General features: G+C 37.8%; 1 protein-coding gene across 8 annotated transcripts in view; it reads left to right on the top strand.

The window, feature by feature from the left end:
• The window catches only part of MCTP1 (multiple C2 and transmembrane domain containing 1), a 545,955-nt gene extending 532,804 nt beyond the window's left edge, over positions 1-13,151 (top strand). For all 8 annotated transcript variants that reach the window (XM_070465825.1, XM_070465823.1, XM_020873018.2 and 5 more), the window contains 2 exons: positions 9,490-9,587; positions 11,137-13,151. In XM_070465825.1, the coding sequence (XP_070321926.1) occupies positions 9,490-9,587; positions 11,137-11,208 (170 nt within the window). In that variant the 3' untranslated portion in view covers positions 11,209-13,151. The remainder of the gene's footprint in view (positions 1-9,489; positions 9,588-11,136) is intronic.
• The last annotated feature ends 6,975 nt before the right edge of the window (positions 13,152-20,126 follow it).

The following is a 20,126-nucleotide window of genomic DNA, read 5'->3' as shown; positions in this document are numbered from 1 at the left end:
CCCAACAAAATTCTTTTGGTTGGAAAACTCAATTTTGTCTCTGAGATTGATGAATGTATAAAACTACCTTAATGAGATATATATATCTATATATAAATAAGACTGGGTAGAATGCTCTACGTGCCCCTGGCCTGCATACACCAGAGATTACTAAACTTATACAAAATGCAGAGAGCCAAATGGGTTTTAAGTTTAGAAAACATAGACTTACACACTGAAAGTAAAAAGATGAAAAGGAAAGTTTCGTTCTTTTCCTATCAAGGCTTTTAGAGAAATACGCAGGAATAAAACGGAAAAGGGTCTGATGTCCCCCCAGTCTTAAAATCCTTGAATCTCACTCTACTTTTTGGCTGTCTTTTCATATCTTGAGCAAGCCTCTTGCCCTTTATATCATCATCATTACCTTTACATCTTGGGTAGGGAGTGGAGAGTGAAGGGAAGGGTGATTATGTTTTCTTGTCTTAATTCCTATAATCTGAAGAAACAGGAGAGTGCTTTCACTATCCAAGGGAAGAGGTATTTCCCCACTATGTTCTTGGGACCCGATTGTATGTTCTTTCATTCCTTCCTCTAATATTTAAAACAGATGCTGTTTTATTGAAGGCATTAGGGTAGGGCATTAGGTGTGGCATTTATTACCTCTAATCTACCCAGGTCAGACCTGCCATCTCAGTTGTGATAGGTGGGGAACTTCTGGTTTCTTTTCCCCAAGCTGTCAGAAAGTGGAGCCCACGGCAGACATCTGGCCGTATAACCTGGGGTGGCCTCACTGGCAAGCTGTCTTAAACGTAATTTTCAGAGAATGTGTTTGGGTCTCTTGTTTCATCAAATAAAATAAAACAAAGAACAGTATTCCTTCAGTGGTAGGTGATTGCTGAAATATTAAACAGAAATTTAAGACATGGGTCTCACATGGGGAGACAGAGACCAAATCATAATTGCATTAGCTTATTCTGCCAAAATCCCTGAAGAAGAGCCCAGATGCTCTGGTTTGTGACCCAGTCTGTTGATTTCACAAAAAGCTTTTTGTTTATATGACTATGCTTGGTAGTTTATTAAGTGCAATATAAATTTAAAACAGTAGACTTATCCAACTGAAATCCTACATTATACCATAGAATATGAGGAATAGATACCTCTAGTTTTATACATTATTTTGACATTTCTTGTTGGGCTTCCCTGATGGCTCAGAGTGTAAAGTGTCTGCCTGCAATGCGGGAGACCTGGGTTCGATCCCTGGGTTGGGAAGATCTCCTGGAGAAGGAAATGGCAACCCACTCCAGTACTCTTAGCCTGGAAAATCCCATGGACGGAGGAGCATGGGAGGCTACAGTCCATGGGGTCGCAGAGTCGGACATCACTGAGCGACTTCACTTTCTTGACATTTCTACCTCATCAAGATTTTTTGTATACTAGCTCCAAATTCACCTGTTTACCCCTCATCCATATTTGCTCTTCAGGTAGTGCAGAGGGTTCACCGTTGGATAATTTAGCTTGGGTAGATACGCCTCATTTTAATGGTTCTTGGCCGTTCTAATCCAAGAAGTGATCCAAGTAAGTCAATCACAGCAGCATCTTTTGCAAGCATTATATTTCTTGTTTAAAGGGAAATTGGCTTCTAGAAATTTCAATGCCAGAGATAGAGAAATGGAGACATTTTTTCCCTGTGATGAAGATCTACTCTCCTGGCAACCTTCAAATGTGTACTACAGCATTCTTAAGTATAGTCCCCGTGACATTTACAAATTCTTGTTTTCTGTGCTGAGTGGGCTTTTCTCAGGCTGTGGCAGGTGGGGGCTAATCTTTGGTTGTGGAGCGCGGGCTCTGTGGAACAGGCTCAATAGTCCTGGTGCTCGGCAGCAAATGAGATCTTCCCGGATCAGGGATCAAACCCACGTCTCCTGCACTGGCAGGTGGACTCTTTACCACCAGGGAAGCCTCCCAGGACGTTTTACAACTGGAAATTTGTACCTTTTGACTCCCTCACCCACTTCCCACTCCCCCACCTCTGGTGACCATCAGTGTTTTCTGTATCTATGAGCTTTGTTTCTGTTTGTATTTTAAGGATTCCACATGTAAGTGAAAGTGTACAGTATTTGTCTTTGTCTGACTTATTTCACTTAGCATAATGAATGCCCTTGAGGTCAATCCTTGTTATCACAAATGGCAAGATTTCTGTTTTGTTTTTTTAAAATGGCTGAATAATTTTCCATTGTGTGTATGTGCACCACAGCTTTATCCTTTCATCCATGAATGGACACTTATGTTGCTTTCATGTCTTGGCTATTATAAATAATGCTGAATGAACATGGGGGTGCACATGTATTTTTAACATTTTTGTTTTCTTCAGATAGATACCCAGAAGTGAAATTATAGGAGTACAGTAGTAGTTCTATTTTTGATTTTTTGAGGAACCTCCATACTTTATTCCATAGCTGCTGTTCAGTCGCTCAGTCCTGTCCAACTCTAGGGACCCCACAGACAGCGGCACACCAGGCCTCCCTGTCCTTCACCATCTTCCAGAGTTTGCTCAAACTCATGTCCATTGAGTCCATGATGCCATCCAACCATCTAGTCCTCTCTCGGCCCCTTCTCCTCCTACCTTCAATGTTTCCTAGCATCAGGGTCTTTTCCAATGAGTCAGCTCTTTGCATCAGGTGGCCAAAGTATTTTCCATAGTGGTTGCACCAGTTTACATTTCTTCCAGCAGTGCACAAGGGTTCCCTTTTCTCTAGATTTTCACCAACAGTTGTTATTTATTGTCTTTTTGATGATATAGTCATTCTGATAGGTGTGAAGTGGTATCTCAGTGTGGTTTGTGTTTTGGCTTTCCTGATGATTAGTAATATTGAGCATCTCATGTACATCTGTTGGCCATCTTTGGGAAAACATCTATTCATATCCGTTGCCTACTTTTTGATTGGTTTATAGTTTTTGACTATTCAGTTGTATACGTTTTTAATGTATTTTGCCTATTACCCCCTTATTAGATATAGGATTTGCAAATATTTTCTCCCATTCTGTAGCTTCCTTTTCATTTCGTTGGTTTCCTTTTCTGGGCTTTTTAACTTGATGCAGTCCCACTTTTACTTTGTTAGCACCTATGTTTTCTCCTGGGAGTTTCATGGTTTCAGATCTCACATTCAAGTTTCAGTCCATTTTGAATAATTTTTATAAATGATATAATAGTCCAGCTTCATTCTTTTGCTGTGCCAGTCCAATTTTCCCAACATCAATTTATTGAGGAGACTCTCCTTTCACCATTGTATATCCTTGGCTCCTTTGTTGTAAGTAATTGACCATATATGCATGGGTTTATTTGTACGCTATCTTGTTCCACTGATTCATGTCATCTGTTTTTATGCCAATACCATACTGTTTAGTTATGAGAGGCCTGTAATATAGTTTGAAAGCAGGGAGTGTGATAGCTCCAGATTTATTCTTTAGTATTGCTCTGGCAATTTGGGGACTTTTATGGTTCCATACAAATTGTGGGATTGTTTCTATTAAAATATGCCACTGGAATTTTGAAAGGAATTGCCCTAAAGTTGTAGATGGCTATGGATAGTATGAACATTTAACAATATTAACTCTTATAATCCTTGAGCAGGGAATACTTCTTCATTTATTTGTTTGGTCTTCAGTTTCTTTCATCAGTGTCCTGCAATTTTCAGTGTATAGGGCTTTCCCTTTTTTGATTAAATTTGTTATTCATTTCTCTGGTAGTACATTGTAGTATATAGAAATGCAGTAGCATTTTATACAGTCCTTTTGTATCCTAAAACTTTGCTGAATTCATTTATTAGTTCTTACAGTTTTTTGATGGAGTGTTTAGGATTTTCTATATATAAAGCCATGTCATCTGCAAATAGCAACAGTTTTACTTCTTCCTTTCCAATTTGGATTGTTTTAAAGTCTGTCTTATATAAGTTATAGCTTCCCTTGCTTTCTTTGGGTTTCCATTTGCATGAAATATCTTTTTTCATCCCTTGATGTTTAGTCTCGTGTGTCCTTACATCTGACTTCATCTCTCAAATTTAGTTCATTTAAAGTAATTATTGCTCTGTATATCTACTGTAGGCTTTTGCTATATGGTAACTGCAAGGCTTACTTATAAAAACTTGTTTGAATGTATTTGAAAGTTCTAGATTTTTACTGTTTCCTCATGTTCCATAGCTCACATTTTACCCTTTTTAAATTAATATGCTGTGTATCCCTTAACTAATTATTATAGTATAGTTATTTTTACTAATTTGTTGTTGAATCTTCATAATGGTTTTGTAAATGATTAATTCACTATATTTATTATGTATTTACTTTTATTAGTGACATTTTTGCTTTCTTGTGTCTTCTTGCTACTTACAGCACAGTTTTTTGGCTTAAAGAAATCTCTCTGACATTTGCCATAAGGCCAGTTTAGTGATAAACTCTTGGCTTTTGCTTGTTTGGAAAACACTTTTTCAGTTCTGAAGGATAGTTTAGCTGAGTAGTATTCTTGTTTGCAAGTTTTTTTCTTTTTCTTTCAGTGCTTTGAATACATTATGCCATCTCTTTCAGGTCTGCAAAGTTTCTCCTCAAAAATCTGCCCAGTCTTCTGGAGGTTCTTTGTACATGACAAGTTGTTAGTCTCCTGATGCTTTCATCATATTTTAATTATATGTCTTGATGGGAGTCTCTTTGGGTTTCTCTTATTTGGAACTCCCCGGGCTTTCTCGATCTGTATGTCTGTTTCCTTCCCCAGATTAGGGAAGTTGTCAGCCATTATTTCTTAAAACACATTTCCTGCCCTCTTTTCTCTCGTCTGTGATTCCCTATAGTGCAAATGTTAGTATGTTTCACTGATCCTTTGTGTTCTTTTTCATCTAGCTGCTGCTGAATCCCTCTAGTGTATTTTTCAGTTCAATGAGTTTATGCTTCAGCTCTGTGTCTATTTAGTACTTCATCTGTTCTTTCTTTGTAGACGTACTCACTGTGTTCATCCATATCCTCCTGAATTTGGTGAGCATGTTTATGAGCATGACTTTGAACTCCTTATCAGGTAAATAACATCTGTTTCATGAAGGACTTTTCCCCCCGAGATTTATCCTGTTCTTCCATTTGAAATACGTCCCTCATCTTGCTTGAATCTCCGTGTTGGAGACTCTCCTCCCAGCCTGGAAGTCGTGGTCTTGTGGAGGAGGTCATTCACCTTTGCTTTGGCTCTCAGACCTTTCTGACGGTCTGGGCAGCCTGTTTTAACAGCTCTTAGGAGTAGAGGATATGCCAAGACCTGTCAGTGTCTCCAACAGGAGGCGCTCAGTCAGCACCTAGACTCAGGCTCACTGAGAGTCAGCCCTGTGGGCTGCAGCTTTTAAGGCAAATACACACAGTGGGCTGCAAGTGTAGGCCCAGCTGGCCACCAGAGGATCTGGAGGTGTCCCCTGGGTGACAGTTACAAAAATTGGGGCTTCTGGTGAGTTTGTAAGCTCTTTTCTGGGAGACAACTGATGAGCTGTGCTGAGGGAGAGTGGTGATGACAGCACCCCTGGCCTCTGTTCCCTGAGCGACCCCCGCAGGCCTTCAGATGTGTGCCAAACCTGAAAGTGGCGCCTCAGGCCAAAGCTCCAGGACAAGCAAGTAGGCGTCTTTCATAGAAACCCTGGGGGTGTGCTGCAGTCTCCCGTTTGTGCAGTGCCCTGGTGGGGGCAGCTTGCTGAGACCTGTCTCTTGGGTGTTACAGTTCTAGCGGACCCAGGCAGGCACACCAGCTCCCCTGACCTCCAGAGTCAGGTGGTTGAGGGGCATCCCCTGGGTGGCAGCTGCAAAAACTGGGGCACCAGACATGTGTAAGGGAGCCCCTCTGAGGTGTCTAGAAGGGTTCACAGCCCTTCGATGTGTGTTTAATTAGAAGCCTGCCCCTCAGGCTGCAACCATTAGCTTATAGGCCTGTTTCATAGACAGGCTGAGCTCCTTGGTCTCTACTTCTTGCTGTGCCCTGAGGGTGTCAGAACTCTTTTCTCCATTGGTCACAGTCCTTCAGAACCTGCAAACATCAGCCCCTCTGGCCACCAGAACTAGGGATGTAGGGGTGTCTCCTGAGAGCAGCTGCAAAAACTGGGGCACCAGACAAGGCTCTGGGAGATGCTGGCCGGCTGGAGAAGGCAACGACTGCATCCTCCAGCCTCCACTGTTTCCTGACAGCCCTTCCATAGGTTCCTCTACGTGGGCCAGCCCAGAATCCTGCCCCTCAGGTCAAAGCTCCCAGACAAGCAAATAGGCCCTTTCTTGGAAAGACTGGGGGATGTGTCTCAGTCTGTTGTCTGGTTCCCTGGGAGTGGTGGTCTGCCAAGAACCATCTCTCCGAATGTCATAGTTTCACAGACCCAGGAATACAAGTCCCCTAGCCTTCAGAGCCAAACACTCAAGGGGTATCCCCCTGGGTGGCAGCCACAAAACCCAGGACACCAGACAGGGGTAAAAGTTCCCCTCCGAGAGATACTGGTGCTCTGAAGTGCAGTGCAGCGAGAGCTCAAAGATGGGACTCAGGAGCTTCCATCCCCAGAGAGTATCCCAGCAGGTCCCTGCCTCTTTGGCCAACACCTTAATATTAGTAGAATGAACTTTCTTCACATAGAACCTGGGCACCTTTCAGACAGTTTCGCTTCTGTGCTGGGTCCTGTGACGAGTGAGTGCTCACGAGCTCTTTAAGAGCCATTTTCCTTTCACTATAGGCCTCTGGGTTCCATGATTGCAAGCCTGTTGGTTTTGAAAGCCAGGTGCCTTGAGGGCTATCTCTCAGATGCAGGTCTTAAAAGCTGAGGTGCCTTATGTGGTGTACAAAAGCTACTCTCTCCTGGCTACTGAGAGAGAAGCTCTGGGCTTGTGAGCTTCCTCCTGATGGTTGGGTAGCTGCACTGGGCATGGGGTTTATGGTGAGACTGTCTCAAAGAGGTGAGTTAATGATTGTCCTAGGCTGCCATCTTGAACTGCCTCATAGACGTAAAACGTCGGGCACCGGATGTGTGACAGCTCCCCTCAGGGAGATGCTGGTGCTCTGGAGCATGGCAGAGGGTGGGCATGAAGATGGTTACCAACTGGCTGGAGCAAGGTAGCTGGGGAGAGATGGTTCCTGCCAGGAAAGAAAAGAAAAAAAAAGATGGCTGTCAGTCTCTGTCCCTCAAGCAGGCAGGCTCCTGAACATTTCAAGCAGACGTCTTCCCCGAGTGACTTCCCTTCAGTGCCTGGAGGGAAGCAAATGATCCTTTCCCACAAATGGTCTGGTTGCCTCTGGGTCAGCTGCTTACATGCTGGGTCCTGGAGAGGGTAAGTCTAAACATGCAAGTTGGTTTTCAAAGCTATGTGTTTTGAGACAAAAATTGAGAGCCCAGAAAAAACCCAAGCATATATGGTAAACTAATATCTAACCAGGGAGCCAAGAATACTCAATGAGAAAGGACTGTCCTTTCAACAGATGGGGCTGGGAAAACAGGACAGTCACAGGTAAAAAATGAAACCTGACCCCTATGTTACACTAATCAAAAATAATAACTTGAAATGGACTGTAAGACCTAAAACAATGAAACTTCTAGAAGAAAACAATTTTTGAAAATCACATCCAAACTACAACCAACAAAATTAAAAACAAACAAGTGGGACTCTATAAAGCCAAAAAGCTTCTGCATTGCTAAAGAAACCATCAACAAAGTGAACAGACAGTCTACAGAGTGGGAAAAAAAAATACTAGCAAACCATATGTGTAATAAGGGGCTAATATCCAATAAAGGCCCAATATAACCCAAGAGCAAAATAATCATCATAAAAATGGGCAAAGGACCTGAACAAATATACTCCCAAAGATATGTATGAATGGCCAGCAGGTCCATGAAAAGATGCTCAATAACCCTAGCCACTAAGGAAATGCAAATTAAAACCACAATGAGATAGCATCTCATGGCTGTTAGAATGGCTATCATCAAAAAGACAACAGATAACATGCTGGCATGGATGCAGAGAAAAGGGAACCCTTATACACTGTTGGTGGGAACGTGAAGTGGTACAGCTACTACAGAAAACAGTATGGAGATGGCTTAAAAATATAAATATAGAAATACCATATGATCCAGCAATTACACTTCTGGGAGTTTATCCAAGGGAAACAAAAAGACCAACCCCAAAAGATATCTGCACCCCCATGTTCACAGAAGCATTATTTACAATAACTGATTCATGGAAACAACTTAAGTGTCTACTGGTGGATGAATGAAGAAGTGGTATACGATGAAATATTATTCAGCCATAAAAAAACGAGGAAATCCTACCATCTGTGACAACATGAATGGATTTGAAGGCATTATGCTAAGTGAAATAAGTCAGAAAAAAACAAATACTATATGATTTCACTTCTATGTGAAATTGGGAGGGAAAAAAGCAAAATACCACCCCCCTCAAACTCATAGAAAAAGAGGAAAATTCTTTTATCTATCAACATATGAGATGATGGATATGAACTAAACCTACTGGGGTAATCACTTCACTATATGTGTACATGAGACCATCATGTTGTACACCTTAAAACTTATACAGTGATGTATGTCAATTATTTCTCAAAACTAGAAGGAAAAAAAGCTTGATGTTTCAGAGGCTTCCCCCTCTAGGTACAGTTCTTAAGAGTTGAGGGCGTCTCGTGGAGGTTCAAACCCTCACTCCTCAGAGAGAGCCCTTCTGACCATGAGCTGTCAGGCTAGGAGTGGAGTTTATGGTGAGGCTGTGCCCCTGCCCCTCCTACCTGCTTCAAGGCGGGCCTTCTCTCGTTGTTGGCGTGCAGACATCACTCAGCCAGTTCTCAGGTTATTCTCAGAGGCAGCTGTTCCATATGCAGCTGTAAATCCCGTTTGTCGGTGGGAAGAGATGGGTTTAGGATGCTTATGCGTCGCCATCTTCAAAGCTTTTTATGTTTTTTTTAAAAAGCTGGTGGTAAACATTTTCTAATTCCAGGTCAGTTTAAAATTAAAAAAACAAAACACCAGGTCATGCATTTTCAAACATGAATTTGCATAACAGCAACACTTCCCCACCACTGAAAAAAAAAAAAGTATCTTTTGAAAAGGGGGAACCAGTAAGTCAGACTTCTTGCCTTAATCCCAATCCAAAATGTAGGGTAGACAAGTTTTATCATAGATGAAAAACTACAAAAAGCTTCGAAGTATTTGAGGGGAAAGGCAAGATAGATCACTGCTTGTGCCCTTTGTTTCCCAAATAGAAAGCCTTTCCTGCTGGGAAGAAGCCACTGAAGCACAAAGAGAGAAAACAGAGCAGCCACTGAGTTGGAAGGTGGAAGGAAGGGAGGAAAGGAAGGGAGAAAACTGGGTTTTCTGGTTCAGTCAGTCAAGGTTGAAATCAAGGCAGCTTAACCTACATCTTCAAATCACCACAATACTTTTTTGCCAGAAATGTGCCTTTGGACTCCAAACTATATTGGTGTCAATAATATTTGATCTGTCACTTTTTCAGGAATCAATAAATTTACAAAAAAGCTTCGGAATCCGTATGCAATTGATAACAATGAACTACTCGATTTCCTTTCCAGAGTCCCTTCAGATGTGCAAGTGGTATGTAGATTTCATTATTAATTATTACTGCAGGCATACCTCATTTTATTGGGCTTCACAGATATTTGCTTTTTTACTAATTGAAGGTCTGTGGCCACCTGGTATTGAGCAAGTCCGTTGGTACCATTTTTCCAACAGTATTTGCTCACTGTGGGTGTATCACATTTTGGTAATTCTTACAATGTTTCAAACTTTTTCATTATTATATTTGTTATGTTCCTGTGATCACTGATGTTACTGCTGTAAAAAGATTAATACTTACTGAAGGTTTAGATGATGGTTAGCATTTTTTTTTAAGCAATGAAACACTTTTAAATTAAGGTATTTTTTAGATGTAATGCTATTGCATCCTTAACAGGCTTCCATACATCATAAACAGAACTTTTATATGCACTAGGAAACCAAAATATTCACGTGACTTTACTGCGGTGGTCTGGAGATAAACCTGCAATATCTCTTAAGCTTGTATCATTTTTAATGTAGTGTGGCACTGGGTTTTCATGTTCATATCCATTTAATTTTGAAGGTCTTAGAAGAGTCAGGTAAAGTTAATAAAGCCTGTAGAAGATTTTGCCACTCAGGGATTAGTCCAGTTGGGGTGTTATCCAACAAGAAACTTATAGAGAAGATGGGGAATGAGACAGCATTGCATACAGAACCTACCAGGGTGTCAGGGAGGGAGGGCAGTCCTCCTCCAAGGAAGATTCAGCTGGAATTTGTGAAGGGAAGTCACCATTACCTGAAGGAGGAATTAGGAATATTAGATGATGAAAGCAAAGTGTGCCAGCAGATACTGAGAAAAACACTTCCCTAAATAAATTGCATGAATTGGGTGAGTTTTAAAGATGGCTAATTTAGACATCAATAAAGGCAGCGGCGGTGTGCGGGGGAACAGTAACTGATTTTTTTTCTAAAACTTTTTATTTTATATTGGAATACAGACAATTAACAATGTTGTGATAGTTTCTGGTGCACAGCAGATTGACTCAGCCATACAAAAGTAACTTATTTTTGAAAATGGGGGCATATCTTAATCCTTTGAGGTTAATTAGTGCCCATTAATCATTAAATATTTTCAGAGTAAAATGAGAAATGTTTTTATTCAAACTATTGAAGCTGGGTTGCAACAGTACCTTTTTCCTTTGCTCTGTTGAGTCTTTGATTTGGTATCTGACCCGAAGGTGGGCTGGATGGAGATGAAGCGTATATTAAACAAGCACATAATAATCTGCAAAGAACCATTATTCGGCCCTGCAAAATAGATGGAGATGCTTCAGCTTTTAATGTTACGTGTGTATGGGTGTATGGGTAGTGGAGATCCTGGCCTGTTAGCAAAGTTCCTATCAGGGCTCTCATCTAGTTTCTGGCAAGATTTCCCTTGACTCTTGCTCTGTCTTTCAATTGTTTTCTGCATCCCAGCTGCAGGTCTCATATAGTTTCCAGAGTGAGCACTTTTCCCCCAAGCACAGGCTCTCAATTCCTTTGCTTTTCCTTCCTTTGCCAGAAAGTGGCCACCTGACCAGCCTTTCTCTGAACTCTGTTTAAACAGGTGCAATACCAAGAACTGAAACCAGATCCTTCTCATAGCCCATGTAAAAGGAAGAAAAACAATCTTGGCTAGCCAGCTCCCAGCACTGGGGAGGCCAGCATCTGTTTGGGAGGATAAAAGAAAAAGCCTTCAGCCTCAGCAGCACTTCCTTCCTTTCTGTTTTTTATTTATTTTGCCTTTTTATCATGATTGAGAGAATTTGTAAATAGTGTACAAAGGCGTATGTCTTTGAAAATATACTTCCATTGTACAGAAACAGTTTGATAAAGGTTTAGCTATTGCTGCCTAAAAGCCTTGCTAGCTGTGGATAATAATATAACACTGGAATAACAAATATAAGAATGGTTAACATTGGGAGATACATACTTCTCTAATTACAAGTGGAAAAACTAGAATATTAGATTAAATGCTCAGCTGTGCTCTGATTAAATCTACATAAAATGTAAATGTCAATTTGAATTTAAAGTTTTTTTTTTTATGTGACTATTTTTTATCTGAAAAATAATCCATTACAGTTTTCTATGTTTTATACATTTCAAAAGGGAGGGGGGAATCCCAGAACTTGAATAATGGAACAGATGCATTTCAACTTACATAGGTTCAGATCCTGATATTCATTCCTGTGCACATTATTTAGCTATGACTAGGCTGGTTTTAAGCTATGAATGAAAGTATAGTCACCTCAACAAGAGAATTTTCCATACATTGAAATCCTACAAAGAAAATTTTCAAATCTTCTATCATTCCATCTAAAACTTTAAAATCTCTACAGGATGATACAAAAAATACTGCCATGTTTATAAATGATTGCCTATAAGGATTTTTATACCAACCACTATTAATTTGTACCAAGTCAGCAAATTAGCAACCCACTTCAGTTGTCAAAAATCTAGCAAATTAAATTCACATTGGTTTGATGTCAGATTATGCCTCTGTTCATTTAAAAAATTTAATACTCAAGTATTTCACAGAAAAAAAATATGTCTACTTTCACATTAGGTTGCTGAAATGTTTTAACGCATTTATGATTTTTGTTATTAGTGTCAATTTTAATGTAGAGGAGAATGCAGTGTACTAAGTGATATGCCAGTGTCTCATTACATTCATTTTTAGAAAAAAAAAAATCATTCTTGAAAATTAGAATGCATGAAAACCTATTTTGTAAAATAAACTGCTTATGGGGAGGGGAAAGTTTGCCTTTAAAAATGTTTCACTATTGCCACAGAATCTATACTTAAAAACTGCATTCCCAAGACTCTCATGTAGTTTTTATACCTAGCTTCCTGATCTATCAAGGGAGTATACCCTAGAGAGAAAACTTGGTGAGTATGTCTTACTTCCCTGACTTGGTAGGGGACTAAGTTTGGTTGATATTGCTGGAGACAAGTGTTTTGTACTATTTATTAACAACGTACTGGGATAGGGTAAAGGTAAGGGTTATGCTGGAAAAATGTAGAAAAGCTAGAGCAAGAAATATATATTTCACTTTAAAAGAAGACACTTTAAAAATAAATTTAATCTCAAAGTTGATTTTTAAAGCATTTTTATTTTAAAGCTATGTTGTTAAATACTATTTCTTATGATAGAACTATTTTGATCTGTTTATTACACTATGCTTAAAAGAATGTTAATTAAATTCCCTTTCTACAGAAAGGCCTTGACCTCAGTATGTTCTATTTAGTGCATCATGTTTATAATGACATGCTTATGTCCACATACCATCATTATTTGTTGCTAAGACATTATTCTCCATGAAGCTGATGTTATTACAGAAAGTTTACTGATAGTATAATCTGTTTGAAGTAACTTTTGATTATACTTTGTGTGAGATTTATGTTCCGTGCTGACACTGTCTACTCAAACATCTACAACCCTGATATTCTACCACCTCAGATATGGATAGTAACCATTAACAGATGACTGATTTCTCTTTGTTTCATTCTATCAAATTTCAGATGTTTGGTAATGTTGACTATTCACTGCATTAAATAAAAAATAATCTTTTCTAAGAATAATCAGTACTTCTTTTTGGTGTTGAGAGAGGAATGATGGAAGATTATGTGCATGTTCTCATATAAATGATACTTAAACTCAGGTTTGGTGTGGGGAAGGGGAAAAAAAAAAGGCTTTCCCTCAAACCTTCACTGTTGTTAAATAAAACCCAATACTTCTGGAGGAGTAAGTATCCAGTGATGCTGCTAGAGGAATTAAGAACTATCTTGAGGCATGAAAGTGATATTCAGAGGAATAGTCACTGCTTTTAGAAACTACCACATTCACAGACTGGAAACAAGAGGCTGTGACTAATAGAATTTTAACCACTTCTTTCCCCTTCTCACCAATTCTGCCTTTGGAAAGCTGCTTAACCTGATTTGGCTTGGAGAGATCTGTAAACATGTAAATATTTTATGATATCTTAAGAGACTGGATGCCATTCTAACACCTATTTGGACTGCTATATACAGTAGTCACATGAACTATTAAATATATTCCTCAGTATCTTTTAGTGAGTAAATTTATTGAAAGTCATTCATTATCCAAACTATTATTATTACCACTAACTATGGTAATTTATAAGAAATACATATTTAAGATTTTTCCATTTATAGGAAGAATGTGGTACTTGTTCCTTTTGGTACTGTTCCACACATTCAAACTGATAAGATGCTGTCAGGATTCCAAATTAATTGTGAATCTATGCACTCGGATAATCTGAACTGAAAGATTCTTTAAGTGACTCTGCTCTGTGATATATTTATTGAGTACCAACTATACAACTTGCTCTGTCATAGGCAATGGTCAAACCAATGAAAATATTAAAATCAAATCTAGAGCTAAAGTGCAGTGAGAACACATTTTAACTGATGTGATTCTGAAAGTATCTCTTAGAGAACCTTATTGAGTTAGTTTCCGAAAGTATCTTTTATGGAACCTTATTGTGTTATTTAAAAGTGAAGAAAAATTTAGTAGTAAGTTCTCTTATCCAGGGTCTAGGTTCCCATTTTGATTTCAATATCCAAATATCTCCAATGCTGAAAGTAGTCTACTTCTATGTTGACAGGTCTTATTCAAAGGCTTTAACTTCAGTTTATATACTTGTTAAATATATCTAAATGTTACAATTTTGTACTTAGCATTAAAAATAAACCAAAATATGAAAGGCAGTTACTGCTCCAGAAATATACAAGAGAGCCACCATCATACTTCTTCCAAAAGCATCAGGTATTATCAAGTTAAGGGTTAAATTTGGGGCTTTAAAGCCAAGTATGACTGTGTATTTGTGTACAGATACCTATTTATGTGTTTCATCAATCTAGAATCAGTCTTTTCTAACTGCTTGGTCAAGTATGAATTAAAACAACATAAAAAATAATGAATACTTACAGTACTGTCACTCCTTTGGATTATAATTCTCCTTCCCGGATGGTTGGTGTAACTCACTGAAAGAAAAAATATAAACATCCTGTACTTTTTTGTTGAAACTGTACCTCTTCTGCCTCAGTTTCTTTCTACATTTGTACAGCGGCAGTCACATCATAAGACTCATGCCAGCTGAATCTCTGAGAATTAAGAAATATCAAGGAAAATTTCTCATCATGTAAGAACACTATGCAGATAAAAACTGTTAAATGTCCAAAGCGGTCATATGCTCTAGAAACTAACAATACTGTGAAGGGTTTGCTGGGATTTAATGATTCTATCTGTGCTTTTCCAAAGGGATCAAGGGTTGAGAATCACTCTCTCACAAAGGTGGGGGGAGAAGAATCAAATATGTTATTGGTTTCAAGTAAGTTTCCATTTATTGGGCTATTTCTTCATATGCCGAAATAGCAACAACAAAGAGTGTTCTACTGCATTTACAAGCAGTATTTTTGTAGACAGGTTTTTTTTTTTTTTCTTTTTTATGTATATGATAGCTGTGTCTCCAAATGTCACTGAAAAATTATATGACTCCACTTAAAAAAAGTTAACAAAATGGCACTGCTCTTTTGCTTTCCTCTATTTGATGTTACTAGATTAAGCTGAAAGTTCTATTTGTATTAAGGAAAACAGAAATAGGTAAGTAGCTGTGCCAAAGTGTTTTCAGTTTGTAGCAAAAATAAAATTGCAACATAATTGTCCCCTGCTATAGATTCTTCAATGGTCTTTCAAAAGTGAAAAAAAAAATGACCAACCTGAGAATTGATGAGCAAACCTAAAAAGCAACCACCTCTTATTTTCTCAGGATAAATAAATGGATCTGAGAAGACGTGGCTAAGTGAGGTTGTTATTGCTACTAGTGAGGTGAGATGGTCATACTAGGCTCAGCTAGTATTCTAGCTAGCTTGCCTCTTTTCTCCAAGCAAGAATACTGGAGTGTGTTGCCATGCCTTCCTCCAGGGGATCTTCCCAACACAGGGATCGAAGCCAGGCCTCAAGCTTGCAGGCAGATTCTTCACCATCTGAGCCACCAGGGAAGCTTGTTTTGGACAAAACAAACTTCAAATGACACAAGTCAACTTGAGGCATTTTATTTTGCCGGAGTTCAAATGGTAAATTTAGGGGAAATGCTAAATACACAGAGAAAGGTGCAGCCGTGGCCCCAACCACTCTTGACTACTAGAGACACATTTGAGACAACAGTCAAGACTAACTACAGAGACAGCTGAACCTTAGCAGAGAGGTGAGGCGGAGGAGATGCCAAGATTTGTCCCAAGTTCAGAGATCTTCTTTTAGTAAAGTCACTCAGAAAGCTGGAAACTTTCTAACTAAACTCTGTATCATTTCCACAAAACATTCTTCCTACGGTACTGATTATGACACTTTAAAGTCAAAATCTGTGTGTACCATGTCATAGTGAAACCATGGAAAACAATTTATTGATGTCAAGAACTAATAAACTCTCCAGCCTTACTCAATGGTATGCTTAACCCCTTAGCCTTGTCCTGGAACTCTTGCAAACTTCAGATTTCACTAACACAGAGACTGAGTAAACCACAGGAAGGTCTCTGAAGCACACAGTAACCCACTCAGAAAAGTAAAATACTATGTATGTATTAAGAAGTATTAACAGTTTTAAAATCAATCAATGTGGTGTTCCATTTTGTTTGAAATTGCTGAACATTACTTTTAAAATTTCCCTATAGGATGAAAAAAAAGCATTTTTAGATATAATAGAGAAAAAATTTGGGGAGGATATCACAGAACATCCAGCACTTGACAATTTAACCAGGAATCAGGCATACTAACTTTTACAGTGTGGGTTACCATGCACACACCATTCTTGTGGCACTATGATGCCAGTACACAGAACACACATGTACTTGGATCTCCCAATGTCTATGACAATGACACAAGCAGGTGAGAAATGTACCCAAAAGGACACAGTGATGTGATTCTCCCCAGTGTACTATAATTATGATGTAGGTATACAATGTACTGATATAAAACAATTGTTAAAATACTGTATTTTGAATTGTACTACTTAAAACAGTAGCTTATGAGAAGTCATTTTCCTCACCTTCACAGAAGAGGTAAAAAATAACATGCTTTTGAACAACAGCGGCAGACATTTTCATAGAATTCTCTCAATAGATGACTGACTGCTTACATCTGAATTTGTTGTAAATAGTATGTATTTAGAAGGGAACTTCTTCCAGATCTATGAGAGTAAAAGACAATTATTAATTTAATCACACAGTAGTGAACTCCTAAAGAAATTAAAGATATGTGCGTATGTGCTCAGTTGTGTCCAACTCTTTGCGACCCCAGGGACTGGAGCCCGCCAGGCTCCTCTGTCCATGGGGTTTCCCAGGCAAGAAGACAGGAGTGGGTTGCCATTTCCTCCTCCAGGGTATCTTCCTGACCCAGGGATCGAACCTGCATCTCCAGCATCTTCTGCATTGCAGGAGAATTCTTTTACCATCTGAGCCACCTGGGAAGCCCAACTAAAGGTACAACCTTTGATAAATTTAGCCATCATTTAATCTTATAGCTTCTCCCTGCTTTTTGGTGTAGAATCTGGAAAAAAAAAATCAGAACAAGTAACTAAAATCAGAAAAGGCTAATAATGAAGATATGGTAACATGACTCCACAAAATATTATTAAATGAAAGTTTAATCTTTAGCAATTCAGGAATCCTTCTCAACAGTAAAGACTCCACACAACATGGTAAGGCACTGTTTTGAAGAGGCTAAATAGAAGACAGAAGCAGCATATCAGTAAAATAAGACAGATTCACTTTCAAAGGAAGGGCATCTAGTCCGAGAGTACTGAGGTATACATTAGGTGATAACGAAGCTTAATTTTATCCTTACCTTGAAGAAAAATGGCATATTTAAAAAATGCACTGTATATTTAAAAAATCTAGTAGATGCCAATTTAAATAAGACCACTTTAGAAAAACTTCAAGACTGATTCTTACTTATATTAGGAGCATTACTTTAAAAAATACATTGGCTACTAGTATTACAAATATAAATCATGTTACAGGGAAACTTGGAGAAGTGAAAAAGAAATATTCAAAATTCTCTCACAAATACAACCACTATTAGAAATGGACTTGCTTACAATCCTTCCCTCTCTGTAATTTTAGTTAGAGGAAATAATTTAAAAACATTTAAGTAGTTTCTATTTTTTTTTAAAAAAAGGACTAAAATTCATTCAGAAAAAGGAGTTAATAGGAACAAATTCAACCACTTTTTATAAATGGTTTCAACCTCTCAAGTTTATTTCTTCAGTATTAAAATAAATCAGTACTTTTATTCTTTATTTTTGATTGAATTTTTAACTAAGAGACTCTTCCATCACACACTATCTTGATCCTTGTTTTTCTGAACATTATTCAAAATTTACAAAGAGAGTTTATTCCTGAGGTTAGATCTGTCTGCCTGCCCCTTTTTCTGACTTTGTACCTTCACTACCTTCTCAATATATTAAACATCATCTAGAAATCTTTACCCTCTTTAAACCACAAAGATTCCTGAACATTCTCCTCCTTGATCCCTTTGCCAACTTTTTATCTTTACAATTTTAAGTTTTCAATAAAGATATTTAAAATGCATATTTTAATATTATCAAATTTTACCCACTGCTGTATAATTCTATCTTTGTGTTGTAAAATAGAAACAATTCAAAACAGAAAAAAGAAAAAAACCATTTTTAGGATGAAGTCAGATAACCAAGGCATATATTCCTTAAAACAAAAACAAAAAGCTATTACAGATCAAACCATTCTGGTCATTAGAAAAATTTATCAGTGTCATGACAAAAACCATGGCTGACCTAACCTTTAAGTTGAGAAGTACTGACAACAAACTAAATTCTTTTTATCTGTCACCACTTTAAGATTAATGATTTTTTCCCAACATAACTATTTCATTTGAGGACAGAAGAATGGAAAGTCACTGAAAATTTTAGTGCATCTGCTATTAAGATAAATGATAGTATAATAGGTGTAAATTCAAAGCTGGATTCCAGACTTTCAGTTCAGTGCAGCTTACTTGCTGGAAGTGCTAAGCACTTTTTAAAAAAAAACTTCCATTCTTTGGTAAAACTAAATCATACTCCAACATAGTCATTCTCTATTAATGTTTAGTGCCCATTATGCACTAATGTTCACTTGATCTAATTCAGATACTTTTGAAAGGAAGGAGATTAGATTTACCAAATCTGGGTTCAACAGTCTGAAAAAGATTTGGGGACCATGGTAAAAAGAAAGACAAAAATTGGAGAAAATGTTTCATTTATAATCGAAGACAGCTCTTTATAGACATCTGAATAAGGAACTTAATTTTTTTGGTCTATGTTCACAGAAATATTACACATTACAAATTAAATATATAAAAATAGTATATACTTATTAGGATATTGTTTTTATAATAACTGACCACTGATTACTTTGTTGATTTAATACTCTTGGATCTTAATTCAGCAAGTACTTTAGAAATCCAGAGAATAGTTCACTATGTTTCTGTTTAAAAAAGAAAGTACATATATATTCAACAGTACAAATACGGTATTATAAAAAAAAAATCAATCACATCTATCTAGTGCTAAGGGTTATACTTCAAAATTAAAACAATATATATATATAGTGTAAGTGTATTTGAACTACAGGCCTACATCAAAAAGCAAACAAACAATACCTATGGTAAAGAATTCAAATACACAAAATGTTGGAAAATACTTTATACATCAAATACACAAAATAGAATTTTGCTTCGAATGCAAAAGTACTAATTAGCAAATTCTTCTGTGATAAAAAGCTAATCATTTGGATTCTGATTGGAAAATATCCTCTTTTTAAAATAATTTAATAGAATGTTCCCCCTCCCCCCAGAAATTCACATAAATTCATGCGTCTTGGAGAAAAAGCTGCTTCTTACTTAAACAAACTGGGAAACATGAATTAAAATATATTTTAGATATTCTCAAAGATTAGGATTTACTTAGAACTTTTTTGAACATCTAACATCAACAGTGTTAACACTATCTTGATTGTTCCCTTTAAAAAGGTCTTCATTTAGTGAGATTTGTAGTACTCTAAAAGATATATGCTTAAAACCTAACAATACCACAATCTTTTCTAATCTATAGTCTAACAGTCTCTATCTCTGAATCAGAGCAAATAACAAAGTGTATCATCCTACCACAATTCCTTTTAACCTACAAAGTGAATTTTTTGGCAGCATAATTTGATTCCCAAGAAATAGTTAACTATTCAATGTCTTCAGTTTTGGTATCACCAGGCACAGTGTAATTCCAATAATGCCACCACTGACCTTTCTAACTCAATCCACATTTGCTATAAAAACAATTATTATTCTGAAGTTTGCAAGCTCCACATCAGCAAGAGGTGCGACTGGTGTGGAAGCTACGTGATAAGCGCCTGAGGGAAAGAGTGCCTCACGTCACTCAAAGATGACCCCTTTCTACTGATTAAGGAGCAACAGTGACAGGCTCTCATCAAGTTCATCACTTAACGGGAAAGGTGTGTAAATGCATATGG

Source organism: Odocoileus virginianus, chromosome 3, assembly GCF_023699985.2.
Source record: "Odocoileus virginianus isolate 20LAN1187 ecotype Illinois chromosome 3, Ovbor_1.2, whole genome shotgun sequence".
Taxonomy (NCBI): Eukaryota; Metazoa; Chordata; class Mammalia; order Artiodactyla; family Cervidae; genus Odocoileus; species Odocoileus virginianus.
This window is presented reverse-complemented; position numbering and strand designations above follow the sequence as displayed.